Below are 24,947 nucleotides of genomic sequence, written 5' to 3' on the forward strand. Positions count from 1 at the left end.
AGGGGGGCTGGGGGGCAAAAAAATGTATGCACTTCTCCTGCACTGAATTTAAAGGGATTAAAAAGGAGCCGCTTCCATTGGCTGGGGAAGAGGGTCGGCTGCATTCACTCCTGCAATGGCGCACACACCGTCTTCTAACTGCACTCGTCAACAATTACCAAAAGCATGAAAACCGCGCCCCTGCGGACAGTTAGACTGCACTTTGAGCTAGATTTGCACTGAGCATCAAAATTGGGCCTTATGTGTGGAAGGACAAGACACTTGCAATTAAAGCCTCAAAGGCAACTGAACTGCCACGCCGTGCGCAGGGTTCTGCAAATTGTTGGTGGCCGACTCTGTCGCAGATTTAACGGCCAATCAAAAACGCTATGGTGTATCACATGACCTTTTCATGACATTTCTGGATACAGAGCAATAGCCAGTATATTGTGTTGTCAAAAATACTTAACTATATGTACCTGCAGCTAAGTAGCAAAGCGTGGAGAGTCTCCGTAGCTGAAGTGCATGACTACAGTCACAGAATGGGGCAATCATTGCCAGGAGCTGGTCAAATATCGAAATTCATTTCTTTATTTCTTATATATTTTCTCTCTTTGTCTTATTTATAGTTGCATCATTCAGGGGTCATCCGTCTCTTCCTTGACAACCATGCTGTGTTTGTGGTTCAATAAAAAAAAGAATACAATAAAGTATGTAGCGCCTCAAAACGTTATTACCCAGTGAGAAAAGCAGGGATTGCAATTTTTCCATTGCTACGCGTTTGTAGGTATGTGAACATCAGTCGCCAGGTGAGTGGGTGTGAGTCGACGTCTGTCATTTGTTCTGCCACCTTGCTCGGTGTGAAGCGGGCCTAAATCAGGGGTGAACCAAATTTTCTGCCCAAAGATCACAGATGGGCAATGTCATTTATCGATGAGGGATTTAAAAAAAATGTTTCTGTAAAATACTTGGCAGTTTATTCTCCTGATAAAATCACATAAATATTTGAGGTCAAGGCAGCTTCCTAATTCTTCCACACCAAACACATTTCATCTTTCTGGAACTTGCTTGGTGCATAGTCACGTTGGAACTCAAAAAAGGTCCTTTTCTAAATTGTTCCCAGTTGGAAGCGCAGAAACAGATGAATATAAGTCCCCCTCAACTGTGATGGCTGAAACCTTGTGCTAAACCATAACAAATGACATTGCCCAGCAAAGTCCAATATGAATAATACAGGACGTGACAAAGAATGAGCCGAGAGGATATAATGGGAAAAAAAAAATCCATCCAATCAGGGGCCTCGTCACCCTTCCACTTATTTTCTCTGGCTAGGCTTCTTAACGCCAGCACTCTAGTACACTTATATTTGGTTAAATGAAGTATTGAGTGGCCAAGCCTGCGGAGGGTCCATTTACAGCTGCCAATCTCACACACACACACACACACACACACACACACACACACACACACACACACACACACACACACACACACACACACACACACACACACTGGCATGCGAGCAAATCTTTACACCAAGGAGTCAAAAAAAAAATGAAAAAAGCAACACCAAAAGACAGTATTTATTATTTCCAACTCCAGTGTTGCTCGCCTTTTAATCCAGCGGCTATTGATTTAACTGGGCTCTTCATTGTCTTGTGTGTTAGTTAAGACTTCTCCCGTCATGCTATTTTCTCTTAGCCTTATGCAGCCCCTCAATCACCTCCCTCGGTTTAGAGCACTTTATCTGGTGCCCTCTGAACCTAGAAATCAATAGAGCACCGTGCTATGCTGCATGAAAACAGGCAGTATACAGAGGGGAAAAAAAAAAAAAAAAACGATTGCAGGGAACGTGACTCAGCTCTCTGAGGTGTTGCTCAATGGTAGGCTGCTTTTATTCAAAGCTGCTGTGTGTGACTTGAATTTGACCGGTGGGAACTTAAAAAAAAAAAAAAAAAAAAACATTTGAATAGAAAAGCAGCTTTAAGGAAGTAAGCTCCATATGTGTCCTGAACATGTTTATCAATTCAAGCAGGTGAATGGAAAGATGCATTTATTGATATTGAGTGCCATATTTTGCTGGATAGTACACTGAAGAGCTACTCTTCAACCCTGTGGGCAAGTCAAGTCATCTAACATCCAAAACCTGCTTTTGCACAGTGGGACCTCACCCTTGGCGGCGGGCTCAACGGTGACCTTGTCGCTGAAGTTTCCACGTCCTGCAGTGGTGACGGCTGCAGCCCAGATCAAGTATTGCTGCCTGTGGTTGAGGTGGTTTATGCGGTAGAAGACGAGCTCCGGGTTGGCTTCATACTCACTGGGCATCTGAGGGGATGGGAGAGGAAAGGACACAGGGAGGACGTAAGACAAATACGATCAGCTCAACACAACATTAAGTCCTTTGTACAAAGTACACCGACACAAACTGAAGCGATAATTGGAATAGTGACACGGTTGTGTTTACTTCATGCTGCACCACTCCAGTCCAATAGGTGGCAGTAATGCACATTACAAGTGGATGGCAACCGGCACGACCATGTTTTTTTTTAAGCAGTTTCATTCCCTGCGTTTCATTGGTAACTGACTTTTAATATGCACTCTAATTTCCCGTAGCCTGTCGAATGTACAGTATTTAATAATTGCATGTTACATATTTAGTTTTGCTGATCACATAAAACAAGCGTGGTTGTCTCAGTGAAAGGGGAGTGCATACAGGTTCACTGCTGCCCTTCCTGAAAGTAACTAATGAATGATTTTAAATGTATGTTTATGGTCAGAGTAATAAAACAGCACAAAATCACAGTTGGTGGCGTTTTACTGCTCTCCAAAATATAAGAACAGCTCTTCATATGATATTTCAGTTGTACACCACTCTGACTTCCAACACATCCAGTGATCGATAATGATACGCTGATGCTCTTAGGATGTGGTCAGTATGTAATGGTATATATGTTTACTGTATATTTTGAGAAAGATGCAGGTATAGGTTTAAAACAATTACTAAATTATAAAATGTGTTGTATTTTGCCTGGAGTGGTTATATTTCATGTTTTTTTTTTTTTTTTTTGAAAGAGACAAGCAGCCTATTTAATGTTGGCATGGTAACAAAATCAGTGAGTAAAATCCAGGGGATTTCAAACACTGGGTCAGACTGTCATTTTACAAGAGAGGCAGAAGTAATGTGAAGGACTCAGTGAACATCAGTTTAATGCGAAGCAGGCCCTCAAGTCTCCCCCTCAAATCAAACATGAGGTGGGTCGCGGAAGGTGTAGTTTTTTTTTTTGGGTGGAGGGGATGGGGAGGGGGGGGGCAAAATCTGACAAATCTGTGTATGTGGTGGCAGGCGGGGAGGGTAGGGGGAGCAAGGCTGGAAGGGAGGAAAGGAGGGCAAGTGCTCCCAAGGCAGCGTGAAAACAGTGGAAGACAATGGGGAGAAAGAGTCGATGATATCTTGAACACTCATACACTAATGAGTCCAATCTACAGCAGCTGCAACAAACATAGAAAGTAACAGAAATCCACACTTTGCACTCACAGAGTGACTGATAGAGAACACACACACACACACACACACACACACACACACACACACACACACACACACACACACACACACACACACACGCACACACACACACACAGCATACACATACATGACCTGGAGCTGGATGTGTAATTGCAGCGTGTTTAACCCAGCCATGTGTCTGCTGTCTAGTCACATCACTGTGTTCTCAAACACACAATGACCGGCAGCCACTCCTCAGATTCGAACCAATTATTCCTCCATTTATTGCTGCCTTGAGATATAAATGACCTGACTTCAGAATTTGCAGATATGACTTCTTCGGCTGATTTTTTTTTTTGTTTTGTTTTGTTTTGTTTTGACTCGTGAGCAGATAAATTCACTCAAGTCACTTTACAACAAACACCAGTTTGATAGATTGAGAGTAAGAGGCTTCAGGCAATTTAATCCCACTCCCAGTTGAGGTTTACTGTCAAACTACGCATAAAACAAAGAGAATTACACGTTGTGGATTTAATACGATCACAACTGCCGACCTGTCCCTCCTCCAAGACACCTGATTCAAATGAGCAGGATGGTTATTAGGCTCCTGCAGAGCTTGTTGTTGAGCTGATAATTTGAATCAGGTGTGTCGGGGGAGGGGAAACATCTAAAACGGGCAAGATCGCGGCCCTCAAGGTGCCCTCTATGTATGTTTGTTAAGTCGCGAGTAGTAAACAAGTCACAAGACTGAAGCTGTAGAACAGTGGTTCTTAACCTGGGTTCGATCGAACCCCAGGGGTTCGGTGAATCAGTCTCAGGGGTTCGACAGAGCCTCTGCCATGGAGGTTAAGACACACCCGACTCAAGATGTCAATTAGTTATGACACGCCCGCTTGGCCATCACTGACTAGAGATGATTACATGACATTGCTTGTTCAATCAGCGCTGCGGGAAATTGAGTTCGCTTAGTAGTCAACGTGTGACTGTCGTGATCGTATGATTAAAAAAAAAAAAATTATGTTTTAACACATGCCATGTTGTACATCAACATAGATCCACATGCATCACAGAACGTGATGGGACTCAGCGTCCTATCTGCATGATTTGTCATGCCAAGTTGAGCAACTCTCGTCTCGCACCGGCAAAACTGAAGGATCACTTCTTGAATCATATTTTTATTTTTCACTAAGGTTTCGGTGGATGCGCAGAAGAACTGGTTGGCTTCGGTACCTCTCACAAGGTTCAGAACCACTGCTGTAGAACATTCAGCCATCTTTTCCGATGCAGTTAGAGAATCGGAAAATTCATGGAGGAATGAATGCGTTCGTACAGTGCATTCATTTTTCTCCTAATAACCACTCATGCAAACATTTGCTGCAACCATTTTAAATGTCAACACACTCACCGGTTTGGCACTAATTCAGGGTAGTGGTCAGTAAAATTGCACCTGCTATCTTATTTTTATTCTGGCAGGTTCTTTCATGCTGTTGTTCCCATGTATGAGTGTTGGAACCCACACGGACATGATTCTATTCCTCAGCCTGGACAGTGACCGCAACCCCTTGAACCCCGCTCTTCCACTTGGTGCTTTACAACCTCGTGCTGACTCACATTTACTTCAATGACACTCCTCTCTGTGCATTTGTCTTGACACTCAAACGCTGTGGGTGAAGGGGAAGGGAGGAACTGCGGCAGTTATGAATGGATGGATATCAGAGTGGAAACTGTACAAGTCAAAAACAACACCGTTGGTGCGTGGGTGTGTGGTTGGGGGGGTCGGAATGGAGGAGGAAGGCGGTATAAGGCTGAAGTGTTCCTGTGCGGAATGCCACACAAATCAATGTTCCTTTCCCCCACCCCACCTCGGCCCCTCCCAGCCGCTCCATCCCTCCTTCCTTTTCTCCAGTGGCACTCATTTACATAGTAATCATCCAGAACTCTGCATGGGGGCTTCAGATGAACGCATGAATGGCTAGATGGATGGATGGAGGGAATGAGGGAGGAGGGAGGGATAGATAGATAGATAGATAGATAGATAGATAGATAGATAGATAGATAGATAGATAGATAGATAGATGAGTCTGCCGCACGAGTGAGTGCGTGTGTGTTATTCTGCGCTGCTTGATGAACAGATGAGGTTGTCATGGCAACGAGATGAGACGCAGATATGCAAATAAGGCGGGAGGGTGAGCTCGCACACACTGCGGTACGAGTGGAGCTCATTTCACACACACACACACACACACACACACACACACACACACACACACACTCACAACCACACACACACACACACACACACAAACGCGCACGCCTCGTGCTGAGACTGCAGCAAAAAAAGTGCGTGAGCGCACACGCAATCGATATATATTATAATTGAATCAGTGTCACCGTTATCTTTGCAGCGTATGAATTACACACAACAAAAGCTGAATGAAAAAAAAGAATGATGCACCCTGCTAACATATCCCATGTTTCAAGCATCATCTCTTGATGCTTTTGTTCACTTCCACATAAGTGCGTGCACCCCTTTGAACTCACCGGTTGGCCTGATCCGGGGCTCAAGCAGTAGATGGTGTACTTTCGGATGATACCATTTGGTTTATGAGGGGGCAACCAGGATACCACAACACTGCTGGCGGAGGAGGGCACAGCTTTGATGCCAGCTGGGGGCCCGGGGTCTGCATCATAGAATGAGAAAACAGATGGAACGTAACGTAAACTAATTGATGTATGGGTTCTTACACAAAAGCAAATTCCATAAAACATATTAAGATTGTTGTTTTTTTTTTTTTGTCTGATTATAAGTACCATTAGACATCTGGCCATGTTGATTAATTTCACATCGATGATTTTGATACATCTGTAGTGTCCAAATCTTTTCTTTACTCATTTGTAGAGCTTGCCAGGCAAATAGTGTTTATGAACCAATATGTGGTATATTTGATATTGTTCAGTTAAAAAAAAACAACAACAAAAAAACGACCTGGTCAATTGCCGACAGCCGACATTTTATATTGTTTCCTATTGACTCGATGCAGATGTTGGCTACTCAGTCACTAAAAATGGATGGCTCCAAGAGGACCATAAAGCACCCAAGGCGCTGTAAACAAGCACGGCCATGTAAACACAGGTATGCACATTGAAAGGGACGCCTGCAAAAGGCGGTCGTGAATCACTGTCATCTGTGCTTTCACGGCAGCAAGATGCGGCCCGACAATTGCTGTGTTTGCACAACTCCGCTGTAAACACTTTCCCATATGCCGCACAGAGCACTGAGGGCAAAGGGATCAGAAAAATCAGATTGAACGTATGTGAAGAGGTCGCCCCTGGACGCAGTGTCGGCCCGCATCAGGGTGAAAAAAGAGCCGCTCAGCCGAGTTTGTGATAAACACACACTCACGCACTCATATTTGAAGAGCTACTAATGCAAAGAATAGCCGATTGGAAGAGAGAATAAAAGCCTTCGGGTGAAATGACACTTCTTAAAAATCTCTTATACCCCTGCCTAGCCTCCTCCCTTGTCGGGGCCTCAAGGATAGAGCGAAGAGGCGGATCCGGATGTAATCCACAACCCACCAGTGTAAGCACAAAATTAATTCTCTCGAAGATACAAAGAATTAATCTCTCTCTTGTACGGGGCGCCGGGCGAGACTAGCGCACACGCAACAGCGCAGTTTCTCACACTCGCACACACTTGCACATGCACAACCCCAAAGCTGGGAAGTGCGCTCATGCAAAAACACACACACACACACACACACACACACACACACACACACACACACACACACACACACACACACACACACACACACACACACACATTAAACAACTCCCTCCCTCCAATGGTTTTACATGCACAGATCCTCACCCTAAGGCTCATCACGCACGCACTCGCACTTTTTGGCTACTTAATTCTCATTAGCACTTGTAATGGCACATCAGAGCACAAAGAGGTTTTAATCAGCTACCTCAGCCTTACAAAGACCCTCTACCCGCTGCATGAATGCGCCTCCCACACCACAGCTGAAATGTCTTAAACCCTTGGATAAAAATGCTTTATCCGTGTGTGTGTGTGTGTGTGTGTGTGTGTGTGTGTGTGTGTGTGAATAGATAAAGTACATCAAGAGTGAACTCACAGTCTTCACGGGTCTGGATGTACAGGACATTGCTGCGCACGCCATCGCCAGCTTGTGTGTAGGCCAGCACCTGGATGCTGTAGTTGGTGAACTTCTCCAGACTCCTGAGCTCCACCTGCTCCTTAGTTGTGGTGATGTTCTGCATTTCACCCCATTCTGAGGAAACACATCAACAGACAAATGTTCAGATTGGACACTCAGCACCTACAGCGATTCCCGACTACTGCGCAAGAAGAGATCAGAGCCATGGAGAATTATAAATTTCAGTTCATTGGTCCAAAAGTTATTTTTTACGTTTTACAAATACTAACCTTTGTTCATCTATATCGGGTGTCGGCAACCTGCGGCTCTGGAGCCGCATGGGGCTCTTTAGTCTACCGTGGGAATTTTCTCATTATGAAATATGTGCCTCAGCGGTTGGGAAACATTAGTTTGAGCAATTGAAGTAGAAGCAGTTCACACACACCTCCGTCTGGGAAGACGGCCCAAAAGATGACACGGTAGCCCTTCAGAACGCCGTGCAGGGTCATCCTGGGGGGTTCGGCCCAAGAGATGACGGCCTCATCCGATGTGACAGAGATGGCGCGCACATTCTGAGGAGGTTGGCTTGGAACTGAGAACACAGTGGGAAAAGGACACACTGAGTAACGCAAGCTTCTTCGGTTTCATTTCAAATGAATGAATTTGGGAACAGCCTGTTTCTTGGTGACTCAGTTCTAATGTCCACATTTACCCTGAACACTAGATTCTACCTGCGTCAAGTCAATGCACCGCTGTAGCTCTAATGGTTGGATGGATGAAATTAAAAAAGCCCCGTTTTGTGAATGAAACTCAATCGGTACAATTTTGGAGGGTCCCCTGAATGCAGTATAGTCAGGTATGAGATCATCTTAATGAAAAATAAAAGGAAGGCTTGGCCATGGTTTGACAGTAAATCGGGAGTGCGTAACGAGTGGCCCATTGAAGGTTAATTAGCGAAGCCCTAATGGGCGTTTCCGCTGCAACTCAGTGGCAATTCAACGGCCTTGCAAAATATATAGGCGCTTCTCTCTCTGCACAAGCCTCGCTCTGTTCCCTCTCATCCAGGTGTCGCCTCTGAAGCGCCGACTTTTCAGGCTTTGAATAATGCGCAGTGTCGATGACGAACAGAAGTCAACTTGTGCAAGGGTGTTGGGGGCGGGGGTTGGGAGGTGCAGGAAGAGAGGAAGAGCGCGGACTGAAAGACACAAGATTGGGCCAAATCCATCAGGGCCGTTATTCTGGGCAGGTGGCGTGGGGAGCTGGAGAGGAAGATGGAGGAAGCGAGGACGCTGGGCCTTGCCTGAATAGACCTTTGGGCTACACGTGTAAATAATTCGGGTGCATCTCTTCTCACTTTGCAGGTATAAGTAAGGACATGTGGTTAATCCAGGGAAGAAAAAAAAAAACAGGGTCGACTAGCATTACATGCCAGATGCCAGGAGTTAATGAAGGACGGTGGCGAGGAAGAGTAACGCATAACGGTGTCTACTTGTTGGATCATTAATAAGACAACCAAAATGGGTGGATAAGCAACAAAAACATAGACATTTTTCCCACTGCAGGGCAGCGTAGAGGAAGAAAGGAAGAAGAGAGGAAGGGAGTTAAAAGCAGAGGAAGGGCAGAAAAGGATGAAAAGAGGTGCAGGGAGACAAAGCGCTCAGCTGCGGATAATTGCAGCAGGAAGCAGGCCGAGGGAAAGATGGATCAACAGACAAGCTAATTAGAATTATTTTCAGTATGCTCGTTTTTATCACTATTATCATAATGGCCGTCAATTTCACTGTCGCCACGGTGACAGCCACGGGGAAGCGCTGGAGGGCTCTGCCTGCTCTGGACCAATGGGGCCCAACCAACTGTTCTCTGTGTTAGTTTCTGTGCATCCGTGCATGCGCTTGTGTTTGCATTGGGAGAAAGTGACAGGCGGTGATGGCAGAGATTGTAGGAAGCCTGTTTTGGGGGAAATAAAATGCTTTTAAGGCAATAGGCAACGCACTACGAACGGTATCTGATTTTTATTTGATTATTTTATTCCGTAGGAAGCTTGTTTTGGAAAGAAAAATGCTTTTAAGGCAATAAGCGACGCACTATGAATGGTATCTGATTTTTATTTTATTATTTTGTTGTGTAGAATTTTGAAGAAAAATGTGAATTGCTTCCATTTGGGGATGAAGCTCTAACATGAAATGTGGACCAAGTGAAACGCTGTCAATACTTTCCTTATGGACTGTATGCTATCGCTTCAATTACAATAATTGTTGTGGCATTGAAAAATCAAACGACAGCGTAAGGCATTTTCAGTAGGACGTCTTTGTCTAATCAGCAAACAAAAGAAAATCACTGCACCCGAGCGTAGCTTACGCATTTGAACGCCTAAAATGTGCAAACGTTTGGCCCCGTTGAAAACAAAAGTTAAAGAAACATCAATGAGATCAGTGGCAGTTGTTTATTTCCAGCAATCACAAAAGCTTTAGATTACAGCGGGGCATTCATTCTTGGCGGAATCGAGCGAAGGCGGTGATTTTTGAGTTGAAAAGAAAAAAAAAAAAAAAAAAAAAAAAGGGATTGAGCAACGTGACACAGTTCAGGCGGCGAGAAAGCGACACAGAACGTGCAGTAACTGTGAATCAAAGCTGGCGGAAGGGTGACGGTTTGCGCTTCCACTTGCTCACGCGGCGCCGTGCTGTTTGAAAAGCATCAATTATGGCAGCTGGTCACTAAAGTGGCCTGTTTCTACACTAGGGGGAAAAAAAAACACTTCCATTTCTTTTTTTTTTGTAGTTTGCCGTGGTGTAGCCGTTATATCACACTGAGAGGTGTTTTGCTTCTCGTTTGCCTCACTAAACTCACCTAACTGCACTACAAAACCAGTCGTGGTTCAAACATGAGACTTTTCCACACACGACATGAAGTATTCGCACCGATTGTTGTGGCCATTGACCGTATAATGACTGCGCCTTACCATCTTCGAGTGTAGTCGCATTGATCTCAGAGCTGGAGGGCCCGGTGCCAGCTCTGTTGAAGGCCTGAACCACCACGCCGTACTGGGCGAACTTCTTGAGGTTGTCCAGCGTGTACACCTCACTGTCTCCGGTGGCCTTCATCTCCACAATGCTGTATTGGCCGTTGCTGCCCGGGCCGTTCTCTCTGTAACCGATCTGGTAACCTCGGATCACTCCGTTTTGCAGCTCCTTCCTGGGAGCCTGTGCGATGGAATGAGATGAGTCGCAACATCTTTTTTTTTTTTTTTTTAAGCGGTAGCGATGCTCTCAGTATTGAATATATTGAATATTTTTTTTCAGATACATTTTTACTTCAGGATTCTTTATTTTCGACTCATTCTTTGTCAAAATAGGCTCATTATTATTATTTTTTCAACCTGCATGGAAGGCAAAGATTGAAAAGAACATAAGTCGAGACAGGTGAAATCAACTGCGGTTAAGAGTTTGATTGATTGATTGATTGAGATGTTTGAGACCTGTTGGGTGGAAAAAAAAAATAGACACAGCAACCACATTGAGTGAGGCAAACCGGGGAACACAAAGAACGATGACGAAACGGTTTTGGAGAAATGAGCCATATTAAAAAAACATGTTTGAGGTTGTCGGCTCCGAGGATGATTCTGGTGTTCCAAAATTCCCTGTCCACACAAAAACACACACACAGTTAAAGTGTATTTTTCCAGCCGTTATTATTAGCAAATCGGCAATTACCCAAAAACGTTTAGAGTGACCCCTCAAGAAGGGGGGCAGTAACAGACGATATGCTTTTATTTTGAAGGTTTGGCTTCACCAACTACTGAGATTCGCTGAGCAAACCGGGTGTGTCGGTGTCGCCTGCGGTTGTGTATAAAAGCTTGCATTGTGGACGACACCTTGCCATCTGTTTGAAACCCTTGATACGCAATGCGACGCACGCAATTCAAGTGGAAGGACCATGGAGAATTATTTCACAGCATACTTGGAGGTGAGGGGCGAGAGGACTTTTCTCTGGACGGAAATATCATCCCGCCACGGGGGGCGAAGCACGTTAAATGCTCTTGTTTTCTAACATCTATGTTCTGTGTGAATTTGGCGTATGAGCTGTCCATTGTCGGTGAAGATTGTTGCAAAACATTTCCACCTCCTGTATTTCTTCGAAGAAGCATTTATCGACATCATCAGCAAACGGTCGACATCAACATGCCTTTCTACCATGCCATTAGCATCTAGTGAAGAAAAAGTTGCGCAACAACCTGCTCTACCCTTGTGAGGATAAGCGGATCGGAAAATGGATGGATGGATGGATGGAAGTTGCGCAACACCTTTCAGCTAATTTAGCATTTTTTTTGTCAGTTCAAAAAAAACATTTCAGTTTCTGTCCTGCTTTTATTTTATTTTAGCTTGTCTTTTTTATCCATTTCTATCCCTGTACCTCGACTGAAGCATGACTCAGACTTGATTTTTAGTTTTACTGTTTTTGTACTTTCTACTGTCTTTGTTATTAATTATTGTTTTATTGTTTATTGTTGTATACCTGTATATGATATAATATTTGCTCCATGTACAGCACTTTGTATACAGCGATGGTTGTTTTAAAGTGCTCTATAAATACAGTTGAAAGGTGAGTTGAGTACACAGCGTGTGAGTACTTTTGCCACCTCTGCAGCAAAGACAATGCATTACCTTCCAAGTAACCCTGATACTCTGAGAGGTCACCGGCTGCAGGATCACGTCCATCGGGGGACCATCGGGCTCTGCGAAAACGCACAGTGTACCATTTGTCACACGGGCAAATAAAATCTTTTCTCAGATGCGGCGATGTACTTACGAGCTTCCTCGGTGCTGATGGTAAGCTCCTTACTGGCTTCGCTCTTGCCAATGGCGTTGTAGGAATACATGCGGATGCTGTAGACGGAGGCCGGGTGAAGGTCCACAATGTTGGCCTGATTGTTAGTGGGGGAAATGTTTCGGGTGGCATGCTTCAGCTCCCAGGTATCTGGCAAAAAGGGGACAGACAACGTTTCCTTTCAATCCTCAGAATCAACTGACCTTTTTTTTCTGTGGTTCTTGTACATACCCGTCTTGTTCTTATATTCAATGTCATAGGAGGCGATGACGCTGTTCCCGTCGAACCTCTGCGTCCATCGCAGGTTCATACTGCGGTCTTTCACTTCCCGCACCTCCAGCTCTGGAGGGTCTGGGGGCTCTGATGATTCAGCAGTGTGAATGGGACGAGCGGGAGATTTTCATCGATGCAAAGAAGCGTATGAGTACCTTGCACGGTGAGCTGAATGAGGCCTCGTCCTTCGCCGTACGAGTTGATGGCATGACAGGAGAAGAAGACAGAGTCCTCCCGCTCTGCTGGTTTTAGCTACAAGTAGACACGGGGAAATATTAGAATGCCAGATATTCATTTTTGAGGAGTGAATGAAGCTGGTGCGGTTAAGGGGGCTTATTGTCTGGTGCTATTGCAACGGTTCTCTTGGTCATTTTGCAACATGAGAAAGGTTACACCTCAGCATCAAGATCAATATCGATTGTTTTGATTTCATTTTGCAGAGAGGCTAAAAAAAAATGTTACAATCATTTGCATATGCCTGCTTGGTTGTTTTCTCATTACTGCTGACATGTTGGTGAGCAGGATGATGCAAAAATGACGACTGATTCCCATGGAGCTTTCTTGAGGGTTGATGCATATGGGCCACACATGAATTTAAATAAGTTGTGTTTCAAGATAAAGATGCAAACATAAGGGTTACTGCGATTGGCCGGCAACCTGCCCAAAGACAGTTGGGATAGGCTACAGCACGCCCGCGACCCTTGTGAGGATAAGCGGAATAGAAGATGGATGAATGGATGGATTAAAGGATTATTCTTTACGTTGTTGATGCTGTAAGATAAGGAATGTGACAATCATTTTCTTCATTTTGTAGCAAAGGACAAAACAAAACGACAATATTTCGGCATTGGGAGGCGGGCTTCTTGAAAGGTGCTGATCCCAATTAGAATTGCTTGGCTCGAGTACCGTTCTGCATTCGTTATGTAAATTCTTGCATGTTGTAATTCCACCATAATTGCGGGAATAAAACTCATTTGCATTCACTTCAATCAAAAAGTGAATATCCAGCATGATTGAGGGGGGACATTTATTTATTTTTTGTCTTTTTAGTTCAAACACCGGGCTGATTCAAAGAAAGGTTAGCACGTGCAAAAACAGGCACAAACTTGACAGCACATGGGCGCAGTTGTGGAAGCTGAAATCTACTAATCATAGATGGTGTCTGCCAAAGACGTCAATTACCATGAAGTCCATTTTTGCATTGTGGGAGGTGTACTGTACACGCAAATAGTTAATTGAGTACACCCAATGCAATTTATCGCCCTTGAGGTGAATGTCACTGCCTGATTTTGTGTCTTGAAAGAACGCGTCTGAAAGGCAGGCGCAAACCAGCATGCCAAGCGATGCCAGTAATCCAAAGGCAAAATTAAAGGTGACAAGGATGATTTTTTTTCTCTAATATAAACCATTCCTGAAATGCCAACAAAAATTTTCAAAGCCTATTATTCATTCAAAATATAATTTTGAAGCTTCTGCATGATCAAAGGGCTGACTCGGCGCTAGTCACAAGAAGGAGTCGTGCCATATCAATGAGAACAAAAGACCTTTCAAATCTGCTTTTCTGTGCTTTTGGGTCATTTCAGTGCACTGTGACAAGTGGCGCTGGCCTCTCGCAGAGGAGTTTTTCCACATGTGCTGTCCTAAGTTTTAAACACAGGACAGGTGCATACTTGTCCATGCAATTGCCATTCACTTCGTGTGAGCTAAATCAAATAAAATATGGTGGTTGCTGGCTTTCCCAAAATTATCACTATGATCAATGTTTGTCTTTTCCAGCCAATGCTTTACATTCCATTACTAAATTCTTAATTCTGCACTTCCAGTGGACTCCCAAATGAAATCCTTCAGATATATATATCGTGCAAATTCCTCTTTAAAATAAAGTTGTCACCATTTATTTTACACCTGTTGCCTAAAGCACACACAATCTATGGTGCGCGGACACACAATTTTACGCCGGCTATTTGGGATCTTGGTAAAAGATCGCAATCTTTGTAATAGACGTGCTACACGTCCTCCAAGATCGCCACAATCCGTCAGAGCGAACACGCAATTTAGTGCTCGCTATAGATAGAGGCAATGTAGAAAGCGGCGATGTCATCGCCTCACACTTGAAAAGCATCCAATCAGTCTTTTGATGTCGTCCATATCCTGCTCACAGCCTCTTGGGAGGACACTCGCATGGTATTTGAAGACTGCCGGGGTGTCTTAAGTCCTTAGTTATATTTGGCAATTCATTTCTTTCTTTGACACATCAGCCCAGCAACATCATCGCTCAGTATGCACACGCAATTGTGAAGGGAATTGCAAATGCTTGTTATTTTGGAAAATAGATTCTTCTATTTCAAGGAAACAGTGAAAGTGACTGCGTGTGGTTTCTGCAACTTGCACCCCGACTTATGGAAACAAAGTGCAACGATTTGTCAAGTGAGAGTCATAAAGTCACCGCTGTCTGCTTTCATCAGCCGAGCGCTCTGCAAAGGTGTAAGTGTTTCTTACCTTGAGAGTAGACAACACCTCGTCTGTCTTCTCGTTGGGGCTGGTGGTAATAGAGTAGCGGGGATTGCGGTCAGGGTCAATGACCGTGTCGCCTCTCTCCCAGCGAATGATGATGGGCCATTCTCCCCTGGCTGTGCAGTTCAGCTCCTTAACATGACCTTTCTTGGCCATAGTGGTGTTGGGGTGACTTGTGATCATGGCTGGGACTGCAGCCGGGAGGGCGGGATGGAACGACGAGGGGGGGGGGGGGACGGACGGACACGAAAGTGAGTGGATAATAAGCAGGGTTTAAAAGGAGGTGAAGGAGCAGAGAGGGCGAGGAAAGGAGAGCGAGCCGTTAAAAAGATGGAGTCGAGTGTGGCCAAGTGGCAGCCGTGAAGAGCAATGGTCAATGAGGTAAAGTCGATAAACCTCCTCTCTCATTCTCCGATAGTTAACATCGAGGTCTAGGTGAATGAAGAGGCAAAAGCGATACACTTTGCCTTCCTCTTTACACAAAATCATTCGCGCACTCAATCTTCCCGCGCACACAATATCGACCCGAGGAGGAAGACTCTGCTGTTTTGTTTTCATCACTTATTCATCTCACCCTCGCCTCGTTTTCCTCTCTCGCCACTGAACCAAATAGACAAAATTGAGGGAGGCAGAGGAGAGGAACGATTCAATCAATAACACTAATACCGAAAGGCGGGTGGGGGTGTGGGACGGTGTGTTTGGAGTAACCCCTTGATAGTGCGGGTATTTGTACACTTGTGTCAGCATGAGATAGTGTCAAACGTGCCAGAAATGAGCCGTTAACATCTCTTTTGCCGATGCGGCTGTCAGGTAAGGTCATCATCCGGTGTGATAAAGCTAATATCACTCCGCCGCTCACTTCGGTTCGTGTGCGGTGCGCGCGTTGTCCTCTAGCACTCCCTCCCATGCTTTATCATCACGCAGTCCATTATTGACAGCGAGGGCAGGCCGCGCCGATTGATTGCAGACAATGATTAAGCTCAAAGTGGTTTTGATTGTCTGTAGACAGATCCCTCGGGTTCGGGGGATCAATCGCTTACTTGCTCGACATTCTCACAACCTATTCAATAGAAACGTACTGTATGCACACACACTGGGGTTTAAATTACCGGTAGTCGCCTTTCGCAGGCTTCTTCTGAGTTGTTTGTCTCATTTATACTGGCCCCACTATAAATATTTATATTAATAAAAATATGAATCATATTATATTTTATATATATATATATATATATACACACACACACACACACACACACACACACACACACACACACGTTTTTTCCAATATTGTGCAGTATATTTATTTCATATATTGTAGTTTATGATAGTAATATATATATATATATATACACAAATATGTCATTCTTCACAGATGATAAAGAATATATGCCAGTGAGTATTGCTGTGTTATGTGTCACCTTAGAGCACTGATGTCAAACTTAAGGCCCGGGGGCCAGATCCGGCCCCCCACCTCAATTTATGTGGCCCGCGGGAGTAAATCATGTGCGTCAACTATTTTGATTCTTGCTGAAATCTGTACCGAAATGTCAAATTGTGATGGGTAATAAATAGATTTTGCACCGACCCACCGAGAGAAGCCGTGACTCCGAAGTGGCCCGCGACAAAAAATGAGTTGGACACCCCCGCCTTAGAGGTTTGTAAAACTGGAACACCAATGCTGTTTTTCGGGGGATATTGCATTGTTTGTTAGCACTGAGCTGAACTGCACTAGCTAAAGCAAAACTTTGTGCTTGTTTTAAATATCATGTTTAAGTGTGACAGTAAACTTCAACTGGGAGTGGCGATAAACAGCTTGAAGATGAAAAACTTCTTAAAAGTCAAAGCTGATATCCCTCAAGTCACTTTGATTTTGAATACTTCCAAGACCTGCAACCCTAGCCTGACAAAATATTGGTAATTTTATGGCTATTAAAACAATTGTAGCCTACAAGGGACAGTCAGGTGAAGCAGAATATTTTTAAAAGCAGCATGGGGTTGCGTGTAGTCTTCTTTTGTAGTAATTTACTATTAGCAATAAGAGTTGATATACTTACTCTTAACAGTGAGCGCCATGCTCTTGCTGATGTCGGAGCCCACCCCGTTGGAGGCCTGACACAGGTAAAAGCCACGATCCTCCTCCAGGACGTGGCGGATGAGTAGCGAGCCATTGTTCATGATCTGTATTCGGCCCGTCAGAGGCACGGGGTGGTACTGCTGTGGGTTCCCAATACCCGCTGAGCCAAAATACAGACGATAGAGAGAAAGAGAGAAATGGATACAGATTAAAACGCCGGGATCTCCCACAAGTAGAAGGCCACCCTTAACCGTCTCAAAATGGATGACAAGAGTCGTATGCACAAGTTGGTTGACTGGTGAAAATTTTAAATGGGAATTGCAAGTGAGTGCATGTTTAATTTTGCGAATGCTAGAAGCAGTTATACATAAGTCATTCTGCATCATTTAACTTTGTTTTATTTTAGAAAATACATGCAAGTGTGTCTCATGTTGTGGGTGGTGGTTGCAAAAAATTTTAAGAAAGTGATTTTGTACCTAGTGCACTTTTGCCGTGCTTCCACATGACCTTGGGAGGTGGGTATCCATCAACTGAGCAGTTTAGGATACCCGATTTCCCGTAGATTCCGTCTTGGTTGTTGGGCTGCACCACAAAGCGAGGAGGCACTGTGGGGGAATAAATATGGTTTTAGGTCCATCAATTATTGATTTCAATTAGGACTGTGAGATATGGCTAAAATGTATTGGGATATTTTTACCAGATATCTGAAATTAAGATGGGTTCAGTTAAAATGATTTTTTTGTTTTCTAAAAAAAAAAAAAAAAAAAAAAAAAAAAAAAAAAAAAAAGTCTTTTTTTTTTTAGATCTTACTGACAGCCATCAATGGGCGTAGAGAGGTAAGAGAGCAAATAGAATATATCACCCAACCCTAATATCAACGTAGTGACATTTTTTTTTTTTAATGTCATGCATGTATGACAAAAGTATGAGATCATGCATCTATTGTGCACGTTGTTGAACAGGACTATGCAAAATTAATCAACCCCTTGAATTATTTTCTTTCAACGCTAAAAATAATAACCTCTTCCTAAACTCTTAAAACTAAACTCCGGAACAATCAATGTAATGCGGCTGCTTTACTCGGCCCAGTGGAAATTCTAGTCGGTGGGAGTATCTGGAGCTATTTCATTTCATTTTGATCCAAACTTCGATGATTGTCCTTGCCAAAACTCCACTCTGCTTCTGCTTCTTCCTCACCTGTGACAGTGAGCTGCCTTTCAGTGCTCACAGTGGCGGCATCGTTGCTGGCGATGCAGGTGTAGTTGCCGTTGTGCTTCAGTGACACCTTTGAGATCTGCAGGGAGCTCATGAACTCCTTGGTGTCGATGGTGATGCCCGACGAAGGCACGATCTCCTGGCCGTCCTTGCGCCACGTGATGCGGATGGGCATATCTCCGGACGCCACCACGCAAGCGATGTACATCAGCTTGCCGATGAGATCTTACTGACAGCCATCAATGGGCGTAGAGAGGTAAGAGAGCAAATAGAATATATCACCCAACCCTAATATCAACGTAGTGACATTTTTTTTTTTTAATGTCATGCATGTATGACAAAAGTATGAGATCATGCATCTATTGTGCACGTTGTTGAACAGGACTATGCAAAATTAATCAACCCCTTGAATTATTTTCTTTCAACGCTAAAAATAATAACCTCTTCCTAAACTCTTAAAACTAAACTCCGGAACAATCAATGTAATGCGGCTGCTTTACTCGGCCCAGTGGAAATTCTAGTCGGTGGGAGTATCTGGAGCTATTTCATTTCATTTTGATCCAAACTTCGATGATTGTCCTTGCCAAAACTCCACTCTGCTTCTGCTTCTTCCTCACCTGTGACAGTGAGCTGCCTTTCAGTGCTCACAGTGGCGGCATCGTTGCTGGCGATGCAGGTGTAGTTGCCGTTGTGCTTCAGTGACACCTTTGAGATCTGCAGGGAGCTCATGAACTCCTTGGTGTCGATGGTGATGCCCGACGAAGGCACGATCTCCTGGCCGTCCTTGCGCCACGTGATGCGGATGGGCATATCTCCGGACGCCACCACGCAAGCGATGTACATCAGCTTGCCGATGGAGGTCGGCGGAAAGTCAAATGGCTGGATCAACGGAGGAACTGGGTGGGATTACAGTGATTAAATGCAGAGAGGGGGAAGGTGCAAGGTGGAAGGGAAGAGAAGTAGTGACATGACGTATAATCGTGATGGCAGTGTGTGATGAAAACAGAGTGGCGTCGAGACAATGCAAGGACAGGCAACAGGGGGAAATCCAGGGCAGGAGAGTGGCGGATGACGGGCAAACAGAGTAATGGAAATAAAGGGAAGAAGAGGACCAACCAGTTTGATGGTTGTTTCAATGAGCAAGGTGAGTAAGAGGTGAAGACGGAGATTCAAAGTCAGATATGAATAAGTGAAGGATGGGGTGTAGCGAGACGATGTGAAGGCGGAATAACGGGGAGACGTGCCGATTTGCAGATGCGAGGGCATTGAAGGGACACGAGGTGGAGAGTCAGCGGTGTGTGGGGTGAGTGGGGTAGACGTGGCATGAGAATGAAGCAGAGAAGGGGGAGAGATAGAAGACAAAAACACATCGTTAATAAATTCACCTCAACTAATGTCACCCCCCCACCAAATATTCTGAACCATTTTTGCCTGCATATTTACACCCACTAGCCAGTGTGCCTGTGCCCCCCGCCAACCTCTCCACTCCAACACGCCCTGCCCTGATAAAGCCAACTCATAATAGCTGCTCTAATTAGGACCTCATCCACAGGGGGAGAATGGTGTTGCTATGGAGACCGATGGTAATGATTCAGAGTTGGGGAGGGTGGCGGCGGTGGGGGTTACAGCTGAGACATCTGGGGGATTTAATCTGGACCTCATTAAAATTCATCTAATTAAATCAGAGACATGACGAGCACACATTCACACGTCTGCACATTGCAAACCACACGGAGGCAAACACGCTGTTTTTCAACACAGCCGATAGCGTCCAAACGCGACACACACAACAATGCGGGTGCCGCAGAGGGCAAAGTGAATAAACACGCAAGGTGACAAGTAGAGCCCAAACACATCCACCACACATGTAAACACATGTGCTTGGCATGCTCTCGCACAGATCTTATTCAAAAGCACTCGGGCTCCATTTAATTGCTGAGTGGATGCGAGAGTCCACTCCGCCCCTTAATCAGGGGTTATTAGAGGCAATGCATACATGCTTTGTTCTCTTCCTGCTTTACTCACAACCTTTCTGGTCGACAGTCACACTGCTCATTACCCATAATTTTTCCCTTTTCCTATTATGAGCAAGAAACTTGAAGTTTACTGAATAGTAGGGAAGCAAAATTCTGAAAGTTTTAAAACACTGGAAAACTTCCATCTATCCATCCATGCATCCATCCATCCATCCATCTTCCGAACTGCTTATCCTCACCAGGGTTGCGGGCGTGCTGGAGCCTCTCCCAGCCAATCGCAGACTGGAATAACTCAGTGTAATACAGTGGTGCTTTGTGATACTAGTGTATATTTGTAACTCAAATTATATCTTCCCATTGAATTGAATGGAAATGTCTGTAATCCGTTCTAGCACCCACTCAAAAAAACGTTTGTAATGTGATTTAAGTAAGCAAAATAGCAGTTGGCAGTACTGTGTCAGGGTCCTATTATTTTTTACTTTTTCAGAAAATATGATGTCTGTTTTTTTTTTTGTATGGCATATATAGATCGAAAGGTCAATAGATTGACAGAAAGACAGACAGAATTGAAATTTTACATTTGACATTTTCTCTGCTTGATATATTGTTCAAGGATTTAAACAGATTCACATGAAACTATGTGCAGTGCAGTAAAAAGATCGATGCTGATTGATATTAGATTTTAAAAAGAAAGAATGTGTTGATTTTGTTGTATGTATTTATTAAAATTTGTACTGGGCCGGTTAGGCCAGCATCAGTGATCTTCAGTTTGCCTGACAGGTCATTTACTAGGATATAAAGAATAAACAGTTTGTGCATTATGATTATTCACTGCGGCTCACACGTGTGACCTCAGTGAAAAGCTTGCAAGTCCAAGTGCCTAAAAAAACAACTGGTGAATGTGACCCAATGTGCAATTAATACAAAAAAAATGTCTGGCAGTGAAAATTTTAAACAGAGTTGTGGGGATCCGATTTCTCTTTTTGATTTGTTCTACAGTATACAGTAAAATAATTTTCTGTTAAATACCTGACATTACTTTTTGTATAAATTCCTGTGAGAACAAGCACGCACTTTTGTCTCAGAATGGAATGGCGTGACTCACCTTTGACTGTGACGTATACAGTCTGCTTGATGAACAGCTGCAGTTGTATGAGCACACTACAGATGTACGCCCCCTCATCCATCCCCTTCTGGACATCAGTAAGCTTCAGGGTACCGTTTTCAAACACCACCTGCAAAGCGTTGCATAATGGTTAGTCAGGGCCAAACAGCTAAAACTTGCGCTCCCGTTTCTAATCTAGTGTATTTAATGATAACTCAAGGCAATTAATTTTTTTGGGGACAAGCATTAATGTCAACGACTCGACTAATTTCACCCATTTTTGCTTTGATTAAATACTATCCCTCCCAAAAAATGGGATATAATGTGCAATATTAGAAATAAAAAGCCCTGCAATCCGTTGAAAGTGACTCAAACATACCGTACAAATATGAAGTTAATCACTGAAATAGTCTTTGTTATGATGCGGACAGAACAGAACTGTGACTGGCCACTTGTTATCTATTTTGTGAAACCAAGGTTTGTCTTGAAATCTGCACCGAGCGTGGCTGACTTCACCTGACGATGGTTGTCAGGTAGCAGAAGCCCCTCCTTGTACCAGTTGATGGAGTAATATGGGTAGCCGATCACTCGGCAGTTTACAAAAGAGCTGCGTCCTGCCACAGCCGTGATGTTCTTCATCGGTCGAATCCTTGGATTGCCTGATTAACAGACGCGAGAGAAGCCCAAGGAGATAGAGATAGAGAAAGAGGGATTGGACCACAAGAAGAAAAGAGAGGAAAAGAAGCTCATTAGTTGATGGTGTCTAACTTAGGTGTGGAATTTTTGGAGGGAAGGAGTTACAGGGGGGAGGTGATTGGGTTGTGGGTAGGGGATGCGCAAGCGGGACAAGAAGAGAAAGAGAAATTAGAATCATCTTGACTGGGTTTTTGTGACTCCAAATGCCTGGACCGCTAGCATTTCTGTTTCTTTTTCTATCACACTTGTCCTCATTTGGTTGTGGGTGACTATCCAAACTCAAATTCACACCTATGGACAATAAAGAGTCTCCCAGCCTGGATTGAAGTGCTGTGCCATAACACGAATCGGTCTGCCAATTATCAAGTACATGATGTAAAGGTCACTCAAAGCTTGCTGTGATCGTGATGTTATATTTTCTTCCGATGTACCTGGATCAAATTACATAGCGCAAGTGTACCTAGAGCTATGGGCGGTAAATGGTTGTGTCCCAAAATATCAGCGGTAGCCAATAGTTCCAACAATATGAGACAAAGAGAGCCAGTCTAAAACAAAACAACAATCAACTAGACTGGTCCAACATCACGGATGCTGTGATCAGGAAGGGGCAAAAAACGGAGGTCTTTTGGAGTTCAGGAGTCACTCCTTTAGACCTTCTATGACTCTGTGATGGCCTCACCCATACATTATGGCAAAGTCTGCTGGTCAGGCAGCATCTCACAGAGAGAGACTGGCCCGACTGGTCAGGTGGGCCAGCTCTGTCCTGGGCTGCTCCCTGGACACTCTGGAAGAGGTGGGCAACAGGAGGATGCTAGTTAAGCTAACAGCTATGATGGACAGACCCTCCCGCCCTCTCCAGGCCACCCTGACAGCACTGGGCAGCCCCTTCAGCCAGAGACTGATACACCCGCGCCGCGAGAAGGAGAGGTACCGCCGCTCGTTCCTGCCGACTGCTGTCTGGCTATCGAATCGATGGTCCTGAAAACCTGGACTCACCCCCACTCACCCATTTTTACTATGCTTATATTGATATTTTATATTTATATTTATTTATATACTTTTTGTCTTCTACTTCCTCCCTTTCATAATTTTGCTGCTGTAACTTGGGAATTTCTCCATTGTGAGACAAATAAAGGTTTTCTTATCTTGTCTTAGAATTCAGAGAGCGAGACAAATGGTGTCAATAGAGGACAACAGTGGCCATCCCTCACTCATCCTTCACCTGTTGGCTGACCTTTCCTTCTTCCAGTTCATCTTAGGTACATCTTTGTATTTGTCTCTCTTTCCACCTCTCTTACACGCCACCCTGCCTTGCACCCCGCCTCACCCCCCCCCCCCACCCCTCCATTTCTCAGTGTGTGCCGAGCTTTGAAGTCGCAGCTTTGACGAGCCAAAGATGTATTATTCAGCAGCACCGTCTCGCGAGCGCACAGCACAGACGCACTCTCAGAAAAAACACACAGAGATATACAGTATATCCACGTGTATTCTCAACAATGACTGCAGTTGTTGGCCCCCTGACTGGGATAAGTTGAGTGAATCCCATTTCTGTGAGTGGATAAGTACCACTTTTCCTTCGGTAGGTCCATGCCATGTGTCTGTCAGTTTTTGTTGCTCGTGGTGCTGAAGTGCTCTGGAAATGCTCCGCATTGTCACTGCAGTGATTATTACGGCACGTCTCTTTGGATAAAACTCTCCTGTCACACCGGAGTATTTCGCAAAAGAATGGAGAAAAGCACGGGCGGGAAAGAGAGAACAGCAGACTGAGAGCGAGATGTGTAGACGACGACGCAGCCGTGTCCATCAGGGTCAGTCATCATCCTGACAGGACCGGTCCTGTCACCAGAATTTACCATCACTGGATCCACACACTGGCACGCCTCTGATCATATCCATCTACAGGGCAACCATCTGCTTCATGCTCTTCTTCCCTTACAAACCGCATCTTCACTACACTCCGTCCATCTTGGAATAACAATGAATCAAGTTAGTTGCAGTCCTGTTCCCTGATGATCTCACTAATGTCACATTGGATGGTGATCGCGAGTTTAACCAATGGTTTAATCCTCCAGTGACATTTTAGTGATAAAAAGATCATTTGAGACAAGAGGAACAGAGAGAAAACATGTATAAAGAGAGAGAGGTAAAGAAGTTGAAGGGTAGAGGACGGGGTATGGGTCGGGGAGATGGTAGGGTTAAGGCCGTGTGAAGCCTTGAGTATGACTGATATTGAAAAGTAGACAGGCACCTCTTACGTTTATGCGCGCTTGGTACTCGGCGCTACCGGCCGAGTTTCGTGCGGCGCACCGATACAATCCTCCGTCGCGAATCTGGGGGTTGCTGACGTTGACGTAGCTCACGGTGCTCCCGTCGGAGTGCGTGTACTGACTGGCTCGCAAGCGGGACAGGTCGCGGGCCACCGGCTCGTCGTCCAGGGTCCAGGTGATGGTCGGCGGGGGCGCTCCTTTGGCGGTGCACATCAGCGAAAACGGCTCACCCGGGACGACCACCTTCTCACTGAAGGAGGCCACAATACGTGGGGTACCATCTGAGGGAAATAGATGGATACGCTATTCACCCCAAACTGTCAAAAAAAGTCTTGTGAGATGTGTCCTTTTCTCAA

General features: G+C 44.6%; 1 protein-coding gene across 2 annotated transcripts in view; it reads right to left on the reverse strand.

Annotated features, from left to right (window-relative positions):
- dscaml1 (Down syndrome cell adhesion molecule like 1) overlaps positions 1–24,947 on the reverse strand; it is a 104,870-nt gene that overhangs the window by 12,271 nt on the left and 67,652 nt on the right. For both annotated transcript variants that reach the window (XM_019887705.1, XM_019887704.1), the window contains exons 7-22: positions 24,573–24,872; positions 22,145–22,287; positions 21,629–21,758; positions 19,165–19,443; positions 17,809–17,937; positions 17,313–17,492; positions 15,244–15,449; positions 12,900–12,996; positions 12,703–12,831; positions 12,454–12,621; positions 12,309–12,379; positions 10,607–10,847; positions 8,093–8,239; positions 7,627–7,782; positions 6,026–6,165; positions 2,151–2,304 (exon numbers count right to left, since the gene is read on the reverse strand). In XM_019887705.1, coding sequence (XP_019743264.1) covers positions 2,151–2,304; positions 6,026–6,165; positions 7,627–7,782; positions 8,093–8,239; positions 10,607–10,847; positions 12,309–12,379; positions 12,454–12,621; positions 12,703–12,831; positions 12,900–12,996; positions 15,244–15,449; positions 17,313–17,492; positions 17,809–17,937; positions 19,165–19,443; positions 21,629–21,758; positions 22,145–22,287; positions 24,573–24,872 — 2,670 coding nt within the window. The remainder of the gene's footprint in view (positions 1–2,150; positions 2,305–6,025; positions 6,166–7,626; positions 7,783–8,092; positions 8,240–10,606; positions 10,848–12,308; positions 12,380–12,453; positions 12,622–12,702; positions 12,832–12,899; positions 12,997–15,243; positions 15,450–17,312; positions 17,493–17,808; positions 17,938–19,164; positions 19,444–21,628; positions 21,759–22,144; positions 22,288–24,572; positions 24,873–24,947) is intronic.

Source organism: Hippocampus comes, unplaced genomic scaffold, assembly GCF_001891065.2.
Source record: "Hippocampus comes isolate QL1 unplaced genomic scaffold, H_comes_QL1_v1.1 scaffold6, whole genome shotgun sequence".
Taxonomy (NCBI): Eukaryota; Metazoa; Chordata; class Actinopteri; order Syngnathiformes; family Syngnathidae; genus Hippocampus; species Hippocampus comes.